Raw genomic sequence first — 16,108 nt, 5'->3', positions numbered from 1 at the left:
GTATACTATCACCACAGAATGTAGTAAGAGAGTATATTATCACCACAGAATGTAGTAAGAGGGTATACTATCACCACAGAATGTAGTAAGAGAGTATACTATCACCACAGAATGTGTATGTACTGATAAAGCCATATTGAGGCCATTTACACCTGGCACTAACATACATTTTCTGTGATCAGATTGCAATCGGATAGTGCTTGCCCACGTTAGCCTGATTTCATTTACACGTGGTGTTAGCATGCGTTTTGGGTGATCTGATTGCAATCTGATCCCCCAAAACGGGTGTCCTCTCAATCCGCATACTGCTTGCTGTATGCAGATTAAGAGGACACATTCCATTTGGGGGGGGCATGGTGGCGCAATGGTAGTGCTGTCGCCTTACAGCTAGAAGGTCCTGGGTTCGATTCCCGCCTGGGATGCTGTGGGCGTCCTCAGTGCCCACGGCCAAGGTCATCAAAAGAGCCTTTCTGTGTGAAGTTTGCATGTTCTCCCCGTGCTCTCCTGGGGGGGTTCCTCCATACAACATCGGTATGGACCCCCACTAAAAGCATGCAGAAGATTGTCACCTGCCCAGCGATGACAAAGAACTGAAGATGGTCCCCGGGCGCTGTACACTGAAAGCTGCCAGCTGCTCCTGGCTGCCCCCCGGAGGAAGGACATGCCTTCACAGCGCCACTCAGCGTGTGTGTGTGTGTGTGTGTGTGTGTGTGTGTGTGTGTGTGTGTGTGTGTGTGTGTGTGTGTGTGCCGCCGCCGACACATGTGTGCATGCGGTGTGGTGATTGTGACAATAAAGACGGGCTTGTCCGTCCACGTTTGTTTTTTTGTTTTTTTCTCCCCTTGCGTTCAATGTGGTCACAATGCGTCCCTGACCACCTCCGGAGGTGGTTTGGCCGATCAGATCGCAATCCGTCTTCCATGTGTCTTGGGGGTGTTTACACCTGTACTTTCAAGTGGTCAAGCGCTATCCGATTGCAATCTGATCACAGAAAACGCATGTTAGTGCCAGGTGTAAATGGCCTCATTGGTGTTCTTATTGGTTATATGGCACATTGCTTAGGCTAATGAATACAATCGACCTCATACACGTTTTGATTTATTCACTTACTGCTTAAACCTCTTTGCTTGCTTGTTGTATATTATTACCCAGTGTCTTTGTGAGGTGTATTATTACTTTTATCGAAAATACCCTTCCAATCAGATTTGGCCTTTTCCGATTCTGAATCTGCTTTGAATGTGTGCTCTTCTGTCAATGCTTTGTGTGTGGCGGCTCAGATGACTGCTGGTCGCTGTCACACCCTCCTGTCCCCTGTCACTGAGGAGTCTGGCGAGGAGGCCACTAACAGCGAGCTCTCCTCTCCTCCCGTCTGCCGCTCGCCCTCTCCCGTCGCTCACACTGAAGCCTCTATTAACAAGGTATCTGCTTTCTCTCACTGGATAGATAGAGACACCCCAGCTTCCAGTCACTTCCTGTTATCTGTGCCGCAGAGGTTTCGCCACTGCCACGCCCAAGTTAGGAGACTGGTCAGCCAGTGAAGTTTCATACCATAGAGAGCCGCAGGGATGACGTATTTTTGTAGTCAGAACGCGGCAGTCCCGGACTTCCTGGTTCTTCACTGTTTCTGTCTATGGGATTTTTGAATGGGTTTTTGCCGCGATGCTTCAAATACGGTCTCTGGGCAACGCAAGATTAATCAAACGCGAACCAGAGTTCCGTCGGATAATCTTCACACATGAGGACCACTTTCATGAGTTTTGTAGCGTAAATGCGAGCCCTAGAAGTAAAAAGCTCGAGCTAAGCTAATCCAGAACTACACACTGTCGCATAGGCTTCCCCGTCACGTCAGCACTCAACCTGGACTGTTGTTGATGTGTGCACTGATTACCCCGGGCTGAACGGGGCTGAACCAGGTGAGGGAAAGAGAATTTCCGTGTCCGTCCTTTGAAGTGGTGACGTTATTGACGTATATATCCCCATCGACTCGAAAGTGTAGTCTCATATAGCTGTTTGCTAGCTAGCCGCCCTTTTAACGCCACGTAAAAGCTTCAAAACTCGTAAAAGTGGTCCTCGTGTGTGAAGATGATATTACTAAACACTGGTTCGCGTTTGATTAAGCCAGCATTGCCCAGAGAGATTATTAGAAGCATCGCGCCAAAAACCCATTCAAAACTCCCATAGGCGAAAACAGTGAAGAACCAGGTGTGTTAGCATCGATGATTTCCGGACTCGTTCCTGCGGCTCTCTATTGAGAGACAGCCAATCACAAGCTGATAATGACCACACCCATTTAGGGGACCGGAAGAGTACCATCTTCTTATTATTGGCAGAGCCTGGAGTGGGGTGTCTCTGTCAATCAAAGGTCTCTGATAGTATGCATACCTTGTACTTGTGGCATTACGGGTTAGCGCCTGCTCTGCACCAAGTTTGTGTGGCCATGCACTGTGTTTACTTCCTTGTCGGTACAGTGGCTTAGTGGTTCGCACTGTTGCCTCACAGCAAGAAGGCCCCGGGTTCGAACCCCGGTCCGTCCCAGGTCCTTTCTGTGTGGCGTTTGCATGTTCTCCCCGTGTTCGCGTGGGTTTTCTCCGGCTGCTCCGGTTTCCTGCCACCAGCAAAGACATGTATGTTAGGGTTAATACTCCTGTCAGTGCTCCTGACCAAGACACTGGCAAAAAGAACTGGAGTTGGTCCCCGGGCGCTGCACTGCAGCTGCCCACTGCTCCTAGTTCTAGGAAGGTTCCTAGTAGAGGATGGGTCAAATACAGAGGATGAATTTCCCCATGGGGATAAATAAGGGATAACTTAACTAACTTCAACTTCAACTTAACTTAACTTGTCTTGTTTACTTCCTTGTCTTAACTGCTACTTGTGTTTGTGGCTTCTTTTAGATGGTGCGAGCAACACTCACAAGAGCTCCCATCCAAGAATTATATGACCCCACATTTGAGTCTGTGGCCAACTTAGATGACCTGCAGCGCTCATGGGAGACATTAAAGAATGTGGTATGTACTTCAGCTTGGTGCTTTATTGATTCTCAGTCACCTTTGTTTTGAGATACAATCAATCTTTTTGACTGAAACACATAACTCACCACAGTTGAGTTTACTGTCGGCACTTCTCCACATGCTCTGCTCTACATTATGCTAATATGGTAGTCATCATAAGCCACTTCTTAACATGCAGTGGAATCCGTATTATAACCTGCACCTAGCCGGTTGGCCTGCATGTTAAACAACAATTAGCCGGCCTACGCGCACTCCCGAGACTACCTCGACCACCGGTATAAGATCCGCTTCCACGCAAGCGCTGGTCATGTTAAACAGTGGAACGATATGATCCGCATATGTCTGAGTGGGCGGGTGTGGCTCTTCGTGACTCACTTCACGTTCGCTAGTTTATTAATTAATGAATCGTTCGGGCAATCGCTTATATCAACGAGCAAACTCACGGTTTCCTCAAGTGCTGCAAAAACGGCTTGATTTGTTAAGTGGGCGCTAGAATGACCGTGCTTTCCGAGGTGAGGGCTGGCTTGACTGCAGAGAGGCAGCGGGGAAGGAAAGTGAAAAGTGGAGCAGAAACGCGCTCCTGAGAATACGAGGCAGCAGGATGACTGAAGCAAATGAAACAACTATCACAAAGAGCAGCCGAGATTCTGACACTTTTTGCGCAATGCGTGCCGCTCTATCTGCCTGTTTGTCTCTCTGCCAGTGCCCGCATGTCTGTTTAGTGTGCGTGTGTGTGTGGCATGTCATTTTTAACGCTGTTCATAACGAGCAGAGCGTGTTTAGGCTATCGTACGGCTCCATCCCCAAATTAATTTTCATCGTCCCTGACGCTACTGTGCGCCCACACTGCGGAGTGGATAGGAGCTGACTGACTCTGACTGATAGGCTATAAAAGTTTTGTGGGGAGAAATACATTTCAAACTAGTCAGATATGACTTGAATGTCATAAAATAAATCACCCACAGTGATTGACGACAGTCCGACCACTATTTTGACTGCGCGGCTTTATGTAGCTTAACAAAGGCATTTTTGGCACATTGCCACCCCTCGTTGTCAATGGACTCCGTTAAAACATGTTTTTTGAAGTCTCCAGATTTGTCAGGCAGGCAGACTGTGCATCCACACTGTGGAGAGGATAGGAGCTGACTGACTGATAGGCTATCAAACTTTTGTGGGGAGAAATAAATTTAAAACAAGTCAGATATGACTTGATTTGTTTTTGTTTGGTTACAAATTCGCTAAAGCTGTTTCCTATCACATTTCTTGTTTTTGATAGATGCTACCGCGCCGCCCCCCCCCCCCCCCCCCCCCCCCCCCCCCGCCGCCCACTGGCAGAAAAAACGGCTCATATCCAGTTGTTTCTTAACAAAGACCCCTCATGTTTAGAAAGGCAAAACCTGAAAATATCCTGTTCTCTGTAGCAGGACATGATCCAGATAACATGTTTAAAAGGCACTATATTCAGTGTTGGGGGTAACTCATTACAAAAGTAACAGATTACATGTAATATATTACTTTTAGCAGTAACTCAGTAATATAAATGACTGCCAATAGGATTTCAGTAATATTATACCAGTTACTTTGTCAAGTAACACAAGTTACAAATTGAGTTACTTTCTTTTAATCAAAGCACATATTTAAATAAGGATACAATCATTTCCTAATCAAATTGTGTGTTTTTATGCAAATAACCACTATAGATGACAATAACAGGAGGAGGAGAAGGATAACATTTAGAATTTTGGATGGTTTACACTGACTTCAAGATGGTTGAAATTATTTTTCGGGTTGGTTCCGGGGCGGCAATGTCATTCTGCTATACTGCTGTTGAAAGTAATGCAAAAGTACTGTAATAAGTGAAGAGTTACTCTACACAGACAGTAATATTGTAAAGTAACGTATTACTTTCAAATGAGAGTAACTAGTAATATGTAGTATATTACATTTTGAAAGTAACCTGCCCAACACTGATCATATTGTGAATCATATCTCATTAAGAAGAACCTGTAAACCTACCATTACCTACCGAACCTACCTACTAATTACCTAATTAACCTACCAAAAAGATTGATTCAGCTGCACGATGTAAACAAGGGATCAAACTAGAAACATAATAATCATGATATAATTGTAATATTTATTATATTGCATTTTCAAAAGGCCATTCCAAAGCACTATAATGGAGTTGTATACATTTTTAAAGGAGAGAAAAAAGAAAACTATATTATGTTAAAAGCAATGTCAACAGTCCATCGGCATGTTGTTCATCTGTTGTCCCATCCATGTTGCTACAGATCAGCGAGAAGCAGAGGTCTCTGTATGAAGCTCTGGAGAAGCAACAGCGTTACCAGGGCTCCCTCCAGTCTATCTCCTCTAAGATGGAGGCGCTGGAGTCCAAGCTCAGTGAGCCTCTGGAGGGAGATAAGAGCCCAGACAGCCACATCAAGACCCACAAGGTGAGACATGGACTTCACGTCAAGCTCTGGTCCTTGATTTGATTTGATTTGATTTGATTCGGCAATAGAAAAAGCAGCACAAAATACATCATAGCTTTAGAAATTGACAAGGATAAGCACAATAAAGTCTCAGACTTGTTTCCATTGTGGTCCTTGATCTTGTGGCAGAGAAGAAGATGGCGGCAGTCTGAATGGCAGGGCCGTCACAGACAGTAAAAACTGACCAACAATTAATCATTACAAACGATAAATATGCACACATTTCGATGAAAAAAACACTAGTAAAAAAGCAGGAAATTCAGCAACAATGACAGCGACAACTCGGCTGCAGTAACAACAACAACAACAATAACAACAACAGTAGGCTACTTTGCTTAGGCATTTACGTTGGCCAAAAGCCAGGTTTTTAACTTCTTCTTGAAGGAATGACGGTTCACCGTATTTTTTTTAAGTGCAATGGAAGTTTATTCCAGTGAACCGCTCCGCCATATTTAAAGGAATTCTAGCCCATATTCGTTTTGAACCTCGGCAGGCACAGGTCAGCCATGCTGCCTCTGGTGTGGTGAGTATGAGCGTTACCGCTCCTCAGGATGTGCTCCTTGAGGTGGGCCTTGCTCGTGAAGGTGAGACATGGACTTCATGTAAAGCTCTGGTCCCTGCTCGTGAAGGTGAGACATGGACTTCATGTAAAGCTCTGGTCCTTGCTCGTGAAGGTGAGACATGGACTTCATGTAAAGCTCTGGTCCTTGCACGTGAAGGTGAGACATGGACTTCATGTAAAGCTCTGGTCCTTGCTCGTGAAGGTGAGACATGGACTTCATGTAAAGCTCTGGTCCTTGCACGTGAAGGTGAGACATGGACTTCATGTAAAGCTCTGGTCCCTGCTCGTGAAGGTGAAACATAGACTTCATGTAAAGCTCTGGTCCTTGCACGTGAAGGTGAGACATGGACTTCATGTAAAGCTCTGGTCCCTGCTCGTGAAGGTGAAACATAGACTTCATGTAAAGCTCTGGTCCTTGCTTGTGAAGGTGAGACATGGACTTCATGTAAAGCTCTGGTCCTTGCTCGTGAAGGTGAGACATGGACTTCATGTAAAGCTCTGGTCCTTGCTTGTGAAGGTGAGACATGGACTTCATGTAAAGCTCTGGTCCTTGCTCGTGAAGGTGAGACATGGACTTCATGTCAAGCTCTGGTCCTTGCTCATGAAGGTGAGACATGGACTTCATGTCAAGCTCTGGTCCTTGCTCGTGAAGGTGAGACATGGACTTCATGTAAAGCTCTGGTCCTTGCTCGTGAAGGTGAGACATGGACTTCATGTAAAGCTCTGGTCCTTGCTCGTGAAGGTGAGACAGGGACTTCATGTAAAGCTCTGGTCCTTGCTCGTGAAGGTGAGACATGGACTTCATGTAAAGCTCTGGTCCTTGCTCGTGAAGGTGAGACATGGACTTCATGTCAAGCTCTGGTCCTTGCTCATGATTGTGAGACATGGACTTCATGTAAAGCTCTGGTCCTTGCTCGTGAAGGTGAGACATGGACTTCATGTAAAGCTCTGGTCCTTGCTCGTGATTGTGAGACATGAACTTCATGTAAAGCTCTGGCCCTTGCTCGTGATTGTGAGACATGGACTTCATGTAAAGCTTTGGTCCTTGCTCGTGAAGGTGAGACATGGACTTCATGTAAAGCTCTGGTCCTTGCCCGTGAAGGTGAGACATGGACTTCATGTAAAGCTCTGGTCCTTGCTCGTGATTGTGAGACATGAACTTCATATAAAGCTCTGGCCCTTGCTCGTGATTGTGAGACATGGACTTCATGTAAAGCTTTGGTCCTTGCTCGTGAAGGTGAGACATGGACTTCATGTAAAGCTCTGGTCCTTGCCCGTGAAGGTGAGACATGGACTTCATGTAAAGCTCTGGGCCCAGTTGCACAAAGCACCTTAGGTTGAGATTTCCCTTAGAGTCAGAGTTAAGGTGTCCATAAAATAGAATCGGCTGCACAAAACACCCTTAAATCTTCTCCATAAGGTTAAATATTTTAAGGAAAACATAAGCACAAGATTTAAGGATGTTTTGTGCAGCCAATTCTATTTTATGGACACCTTAACTCTGACCCTAAGGGAAATCTTAACCTAAGGTGCTTTGTGCAACTGGGCCCTGGTCCTTGCTTGTGATTGTGAGACATGGACTTCATGTAAAACTCTGGTCCTTGCTCGTGAAGGTGAGACATGGACTTCATGTAACGCTCTGGTCCTTGCTCGTGAAGGTGAGACATGGACTTCATGTAAAGCTCTGGTCCTTGCTCGTGAAGGTGAGACATGGACTTCATGTAAAGCTCTGGTCCTTGCTCGTGATTGTGAGACATGAACTTTATGTAAAGCTCTGGCCCTTGCTCGTGATTGTGAGACATGGACTTCATGTAAAGCTTTGGTCCTTGCTCGTGAAGGTGAGACATGGACTTCATGTAAAGCTCTGGTCCTTGCTCGTGATTGTGAGACATGGACTTCATGTAAAGCTTTGGTCCTTGCTCGTGAAGGTGAGACATGAACTTCATGTAAAGCTCTGGCCCTTGCTCGTGATTGTGAGACATGGACTTCATGTCAAGCTCTGGTCCTTGCTCGTGATTGTGAGACATGGACTTCATGTAAAGCTCTGGTCCTTGCTCGTGAAGGTGAGACATGGACTTCATGTAAAGCTCTGGTCCTTGCTGGTGAAGATGAGACATTGACTTCATGTAAAGCTCTGGTCCTTGCTGGTGAAGGTGAGACATGGACTTCATGTAAAGCTCTGGTCCTTGCTGGTGAAGGTGAGACATGGACTTCATGTAAAGCTCTGGTCCCTGCTCATGAAGGTGAGACATGGACTTCATGTAAAGCTCTGGTCCTTGCTCATGAAGGTGAGACATGGACTTCATGTAAAGCTCTGGTCCTTGCTCGTGAAGGTGAGACATGGACTTAATGTAAAGCTCTGGTCCTTGCTCGTGATTGTGAGACATGAACTTCATGTAAAGCTCTGGCCCTTGCTCGTGATTGTGAGACGTGGACTTCATGTAAAGCTTTGGTCCTTGCTCGTGAAGGTGAGACATGGACTTCATGTAAAGCTCTGGTCCTTGCTCGTGATTGTGAGACATGGACTTCATGTAAAGCTTTGGTCCTTGCTCGTGAAGGTGAGACATGAACTTCATGTAAAGCTCTGGCCCTTGCTCGTGATTGTGAGACATGGACTTCATGTAAAGCTCTGGTCCTTGCTCGTGATTGTGAGACATGGACTTCATGTAAAGCTCTGGTCCTTGCTCGTGAAGGTGAGACATGGACTTCATGTAAAGCTCTGGTCCTTGCTGGTGAAGGTGAGACATTGACTTCATGTAAAGCTCTGGTCCTTGCTGGTGAAGGTGAGACATGGACTTCATGTAAAGCTCTGGTCCTTGCTGGTGAAGGTGAGACATGGACTTCATGTAAAGCTCTGGTCCCTGCTCATGAAGGTGAGACATGGACTTCATGTAAAGCTCTGGTCCTTGCTCATGAAGGTGAGACATGGACTTCATGTAAAGCTATGGTCCTTGCTCGTGAAGGTGAGACATGGACTTCATGTAAAGCTCTGGTCCCTGCTCGTGAAGGTGAGACATGGACTTCATGTAAAGCTCTGGTCCTTGCTGGTGAAGGTGAGACATGGACTTCATGTAAAGCTCTGGTCCTTGCTCGTGAAGGTGAGACATGGACTTCATGTAAAGCTCTGGTCCTTGCTCATGAAGGTGAGACATGGACTTCATGTCAAGCTCTGGTCCTTGCTCGTGATTGTGAGACATGGACTTCATGTAAAGCTCTGGTCCTTGCTCGTGAAGGTGAGACATGGACTTCATGTAAAGCTCTGGTCCTTGCTCGTGAAGGTGAGACATGGACTTCATGTAAAGCTCTGGTCCTTGCTCGTGATTGTGAGACATCGACTTCATGTAAAGCTCTGGTCCTTGCTCATGAAGGTGAGACATGGACTTCATGTAAAGCTCTGGTCCTTGCTCGTGAAGGTGAGACATGGACTTCATGTAAAGCTCTGGTCCTTGCTCGTGATTGTGAGACATGGACTTCATGTAAAGCTCTGGTCCTTGCTCGTGAAGGTGAGACATGGACTTCATGTAAAGCTCTGGTCCTTGCTCGTGAAGGTGAGACATGGACTTCATGTAAAGCTCTGGTCCTTGCTCGTGAAGGTGAGCCATGGACTTCATGTAAAGCTCTGGTCCTTGCTCATGAAGGTGAGCCATGGACTTCATGTAAAGCTCTGGTCCTTGCTCATGAAGGTGAGCCATGGACTTCATGTAAAGCTCTGGTCCTTGCTCGTGAAGGTGAGACATGGACTTCATGTAAAGCTCTGGTCCTTGCTCGTGAAGGTGAGACATGGACTTCATGTAAAGCTCTGGTCCTTGCTCGTGATTGTGAGACATGGACTTCATGTAAAGCTCTGGTCCTTGCTCGTGAAGGTGAGACATGGACTTCATGTAAAGCTCTGGTCCTTGCTCGTGAAGGTGAGACATGGACTTCATGTAAAGCTCTGGTCCTTGCTCGTGAAGGTGAGACATGGACTTCATGTAAAGCTCTGGTCCTTGCTCATGAAGGTGAGCCATGGACTTCATGTAAAGCTCTGGTCCTTGCTCATGAAGGTGAGCCATGGACTTCATGTAAAGCTCTGGTCCTTGCTCATGAAGGTGAGCCATGGACTTCATGTAAAGCTCTGGTCCTTGCTCGTGAAGGTGAGACATGGACTTCATGTAAAGCTCTGGTCCTTGCTCGTGAAGGTGAGACATGGACTTCATGTAAAGCTCTGGTCCTTGCTCGTGAAGGTGAGACATGGACTTCATGTAAAGCTCTGGTCCTTGCTCGTGAAGGTGAGACATGGACCTCATGGAAAGCTCTCCAATGGCTTGATGGGTAGAAGAGCTGGGCTAGATTGTAGTCACATACGTAAATAATGTAAGCACTCATCATGGCGCTGTGACGCTTTTTCTTTGTCTTTTTCCAAAATGTCACACATAATAAGCGTAACATTTTGTCAAATCACACAGTTCTGTGGGAGACATCTTGAGGGCCACTGCTCTGCATTCATAAATCTCACAATGTTGAACATCCTTTGTTTCCCTTCGTCTCCACACTTCATCATTTGCCATTTTGGTCCTATTTAGTTTGATGGAGTTGAGTTGAATTAGGGTCATTACTTTCAGATAACTGCAAATCTACAGTCATCTTTAATACCTAAAATGGCCATTGGGGTACAACATAATAATATACACACACATAAAGAACTAGTCATGTGACCAATGCCATGTTGGTGGGAAAAAAGTTAGCAAACACACATCCAATACTACTAATACCATGCTGTAACATCGTTCCCCATAGGATGTGATGCGAGAGATTCAGAGTGCCCAGGACGAGATAGACCGACTGCAGACAAGTTTCACAGAGGAACTGGCCTCTGATGCTGTGGACTCGGACATGGCTGACCAGCTGGCCATGCAGTCGTCCCTCGCTGTTCTAGCGGAGAGGATGGCCACCATCCACATGAAGGCCTCAGGGAAACAGCAGCTATTGGAGGTAGTTTGTCAAATCTAATTAAGAGCATATTTTCGGCAGACGCTCAACTGAGTGGTAAAACCATAAACCAGGATGAAGCAAAGTCTGGACACTGTAAGACTCGTCTCGTCATCATTTTTTTATGCCTCCGCTGGCGGTAGCCAAGGCTTTCGGATTGTCCGAAAGGCCGATGTTCGTTAGCGCGATATCTCAGGAACGTCTTGACAGAATTTCGTCAAATTTGGCTCAAACGTCCACTTGGACTCAATGATGAACTGATTACATTTTGGTGGTCAAAGTTCAAGATCACTGTGACCTCACGAACGCCATTTTCTAGCTCGTTAACGCGATGTCTCAGTAACGCCTTGACGGAATTTCTTCACATTTAGCTACTGCCTGGTATGGCAACTGCAGCGGCAAGGACAGGAAGAGGCTGACTCGGGTCATAAAGGCCGCGGAGCGCACCACCCGCTCCACCATGCCCCGCCTGGAGGACATTTACCTTAAACGTTGCAGAGCCAAGGCAACGAAAATAATGAAGGACAGCTCCCATCCAGGCCACCACTTGTTTGAGAGGTTGCGGTCTGGGAGGAGAATGAAACATCTAGCAGCTAAGACTGAGAGGATGAAGAATAGCTTCTTCCCTCAGGCCATTAGGGCCCTCGACAACTACAAATAGATTATATATATATACGGTATATATATATATATATCTATTATAATAATAGTGGTAATAATGATATATATAGTTAGATCTATGCACTTTACATTAATCTATAGCACTATATTGTATTGCACTATAATTATTATTGCTGCTTATTACTGGTGAACTCTTGGCTTTTTACCTAATTTTACCTAATTTAAATTTTATATTTTTTACTTTTTTACTTAGCATTTGGTTCTTACTCTATTTGACTGCACTATGTTTTTAACTAATTTGACTGTACTGTTGTCTTGTCTGTCTCTACATGTGCACAGTCTTGGAGTGGCTGCGGCCCTAATTTCACTGCTCATTACAACTGTGATGCTGTATGTGACAATAAAAACCTTGAACCTTGAACCTTGAACCTCAAACGTCAAAGTCTGGACAGACATGGATGTCGACTGCTCACTTGTTTGGTGGAGGCATATACTGTATCTGCGGTGCGGTCGTTCCAGTTCCACCAAGCATGTTTCATTTTCAGCACCTGCGGTCTGATGAAGAGCGGTCGTTGCTCAAAACATCACTTCACTTGGCACTAAGAAATTGACTGCAGCAACAGGAGCCTTACAGTGTGCACTGTGCAGACTAGCTTCAGAAATGTATTGAAACTCTACTCTTGTCAGTTGGATTCCCTCCCTTTTCCTCCATTATTCATCAACAATTAATATCTTTTATATATATGTAATTTGTGAATGTCAACTTTTACCATGATTTAAAACATTCAGCCATTAAGCTTCTTCAACCCCTTTCAACCCCTCTTGTCTATGCTCAGTATTTCCTGTGTTTGCGACAAACTAACAAATGGACGCCTAAGTCGAGCGTTAATCTTAGGTTGACACATGAAAAGACCAACGTTTTGGTAGTACTTTATTGATACTAAATTGATAAATTCATGAAATAAGTTCAATGTGATGTTCCCTGCCCCAGGAGCGTGTTAGTGATCGTCTGGAGGGCCAGCGTCAGGAACAGGCCATACGGCTCTATTACACCCGGGCAGATGCACTGGACCAGTGGTTGGCTGCTATGCACAGCACCGTCAGCTCCATCCTAGAACCTAAACCTGTGGAGGAGACGGATATGGATGACCAGCTTACCGAATGTCAGGTAAGAGGCTCCCCCTGCTGCCCATTCATTGCGATGGAATCACAATTCACAAATACCAATTATTACTTTACAATACAACCGCAAAGTGGTTCAAGGTGGTTTCAAGGTACTTAAAAATATGTGTCATAGAAAATTGTCAGGAATGACACGAGCAACTGTCGAGGACTGTTATCAAGCTGCTCAGCCCTCAGTCTCTGCTTGCTGCACTGTTTATTTAGCATAGAATGCCAAAGTGGAACGTCACTTCCTGCTTCAGCACTGTACCAGAGATTTTCATCCGCCATTTATTTTCCCATAGACATTTCGGAAAATGCTTATAAAAATAGTTTTACTTGTTCAAACCAGACGGTTCAAATATATTTAGAAACAGGAGAGACCATATAACATTTCACTCTAACCAAAACGTAAAAAAATAGAAAATATCTTTTAAATGTTTTTTTACGTTTTGGTCGGATTGAAATGTTCTGCTGTTTCTAAATATATCTGAGCCGTTTGGTTTGACCAAGTAAAACTATTTTTATACGCATTTTTACGAAATGTCTATGGCAAAATAAACGGCGGATGAAAATCTCTGGTACAGTGCTGAAGCAGGAAGTGACGTTCACTTTGGCTCTCTATTGCGTCATTTAAATCCCTATTGTATTTAAATATCTTCCCTTATCACAAGCTGTCAGTGGGTAAACAAGAGCATTAGCAGAGTTAGCGGGGGCATTGGGATGGCTGGGCTGCTAAGCGGCTGTGACACTAGTCTTTAAGCAGATTATGCAGATGTCAGCGTGTGACAGAGGCCTGTTTGCACCACAGACCTGACGAGTGGCTTCCAGACGCTTAATACATCCCGCTGTGGGGATTGGTGTTGGCGACAATGCTGGGTCCGCCCCCTACTCGAATATCCAAGTAGGGGGAATCCTAGACGGCGGGGCGGGTTACTCGCCCTCCTTTAGAAAAGCCTGTTGGAAGCTTCTGATCACAGAGCATTGGCTACACTATTCGCTAAATAAAGGACTTGTTTATTCAGACACCCCTGATGGGGCATCTTTGACTAGTCTTAACCTTCAGCAGGAAGATACCATGATCTCTTGTGGAGGGGAATGGCTTTTGAATTGGAGTGAGAACATGTATGCTACAGAGCATGGGGCGTGAAGGATTAGCGGTAATATGTCTCTCAGGAGGCGAAGCCGGAGAGGTGGGCCAAGGATGAAGGCCGAGGGAGAGCCTTCGCTCTCCTTTGCCCAGGAAACGCTGCTGGCGTAGGGGGGGGTTCAGCCACACCCTGCCCCCCCCCCCTGGTTTGAATGCCACTGTCTGGAGGGAGCGTGCTCCGAGGAAGGCACCGGGTCACCATGTTTGAGATGGCCTCTCTCCTCCGACTCCTGCAGAGCATGCTGCTGGAGATGGAGGAGAAGGTGCAGGCCCTGTCGGAGCTGTCCATGCACAGCGAGAGCCTGCTGCTGGAGGGCCGCGCGGAGACCAGGGAGGACGCCGAGCAGCTAGCCAGGAAGATCTGCACGTTGAAGGGCAGCCTGCTGGAGCTGCAGAAGATGCTGCAGGACAAGCAGATCAACATCCAGGTGAGGTGTCCATATTGAGGTGTTGTCTGATTTCACTGTGAAGAAGAACCTTTTTTGCATTTGGCCTTGCACCATCCTAATTTACTCCCAATGAAGACATTATATTTTGGGTAAACAGGGGACACAAGCAACCAATCATCAACTTAGATTTGACTCCATGGTGTCACTAAGCATGTGCTCATTCAAATTTGTTATTTAAAAAAAATGTGTAATTTGCTGTAGCCTGTTTGTGAATCTAAATTGAATCAGTACTTTTCATGGTCATGGTCCCTGGTTGAAGAGTGCCTCTAAAACAGGGGTGGGCAATTATTTTTCATGGGGGGCCACATGAGAAACCCAGATTGTTGCCGAGGGCCGAACAAATATTGTCATGCCGTAACCCAGGAACTTTGATAATAGAGAGGACCACAAAAAAATGTCCTCGCTACCAGAGGTTCAGATTTTGCTGAGCGCTGGGGGCCGACCGGTGCCGGCGCAAAGAATTTGGGGCATTTGAAGGCAGGTTTAGAGGAATAACTCATTTTAAATTAACAGTTGTGATGTCATTATTCAGTCTTAAACACCAATATTTTATCCTTTCCTCACTCACTCCTATATCACCACCTGCTCTCCCTGCAGGGCTTGAAATTAACTTTTTTGACCACCTGCCAATATGCCTGCTAGATTTTAAAGTTATCAGCCAATTAGAATTTCCACTAGCCGAAATGTTTTTCTTGAAATAAACCAGAATATGAGTGGGTTAATTGAAGCATACAGTAAGTATCAGTAAGTGGCCCGGGATTCTCAAAGCCTGTGTTGAGGGTCACACGAACAAAAATGCGCTCTTGAAGCTAAATAAATCCAAAACCAATGAGTTAATTATTTAAATGTATTATTTATTTAAATTAAACAATAATCTCTTACACATGAGATTACTTTTAGCCTTTTCGTCATAAAGATTATTAAAAGATATTCCATATTCCAGACTAAAATGTTATAACAGAAGTGAAGTATTGGCCAGAATGACATGAACATTTGGACACTTATTCAGTGGGTATCTTGCATGTTGCGTTCAGGTGCACTGTAAAAAAAAAAAAATGCAATTCCAGCGCGGGCCGCCAGTTGCCCAGGTGGGTCTGCTCTAAAAGAATGCTCGTTGTATAATAGTTCTGTCCTGTCCCACCCCAGGGCTCTCTGCAGGAGCAGGAGGACAGTGATTCAGACTCCAGTCTCTCTCACAGTCCCAATGTGCAGGACTGGCTGGCCCAGGCCCGGACCACCCGCTCTCAACAACACCAGGACAGTCTGCAGAGACAGAGGGTACATCCTCACATACTGCTGCCCTTGTATCACTACTAAGGCTGTGCAATGCATTGGGCAGTGGGGAAGCAATCTGATACCCTGTGTGTGTGTGTGTGTGTGTGTGTGTGTGTGTGTGTGTGTGTGTGTGTGTGTGTGTGTGTGTGTGTGTGTGTGTGTGTGTGTGTGTGTGTGTGTGTGTGTGTGTGTGTGTGTGTGTGTGTGTGTGTGTGTGTGTGTGTGTGTGTGTGTGTGTGTGTGTGTGTGCGTGCGCGCGCGTGCGTGCGTAGAAGAAATAACTGATGACAAATATCCTTTCTCAAACCATTGTTGTTAAATTATCCCCTTTGCCCACTGGCAGATGAGGAAAAAAATAAACAAAATTTGAATCCTAAATCATTCTTCACCAACAAGGAAGCTATAGCACAATAAGCATT

General features: G+C 45.6%; 1 protein-coding gene across 4 annotated transcripts in view; it reads left to right on the top strand.

Moving 5' to 3' along the window:
• The window catches only part of syne1b (spectrin repeat containing, nuclear envelope 1b), a gene marked incomplete at its 5' end in the record, with an annotated part of 267,667 nt that overhangs the window by 186,277 nt on the left and 65,282 nt on the right, over positions 1 to 16,108 (top strand). For all 4 annotated transcript variants that reach the window (XM_083634044.1, XM_083634043.1, XM_083634042.1 and 1 more), the window contains 7 exons: positions 1,278 to 1,418; positions 2,892 to 3,005; positions 5,303 to 5,464; positions 10,842 to 11,036; positions 12,646 to 12,822; positions 14,202 to 14,393; positions 15,561 to 15,692. In XM_083634044.1, the coding sequence (XP_083490170.1) occupies positions 1,278 to 1,418; positions 2,892 to 3,005; positions 5,303 to 5,464; positions 10,842 to 11,036; positions 12,646 to 12,822; positions 14,202 to 14,393; positions 15,561 to 15,692 (1,113 nt within the window). The remainder of the gene's footprint in view (positions 1 to 1,277; positions 1,419 to 2,891; positions 3,006 to 5,302; positions 5,465 to 10,841; positions 11,037 to 12,645; positions 12,823 to 14,201; positions 14,394 to 15,560; positions 15,693 to 16,108) is intronic.

The sequence above is a fragment of the Poromitra crassiceps genome, assembly GCF_964638095.1.
Source record: "Poromitra crassiceps genome assembly, chromosome: 3".
NCBI lineage: Eukaryota > Metazoa > Chordata > Actinopteri > Beryciformes > Melamphaidae > Poromitra > Poromitra crassiceps.
Note: the sequence above shows the minus strand (reverse complement) of the source record. Positions and strands in the feature narration are given on the sequence as shown.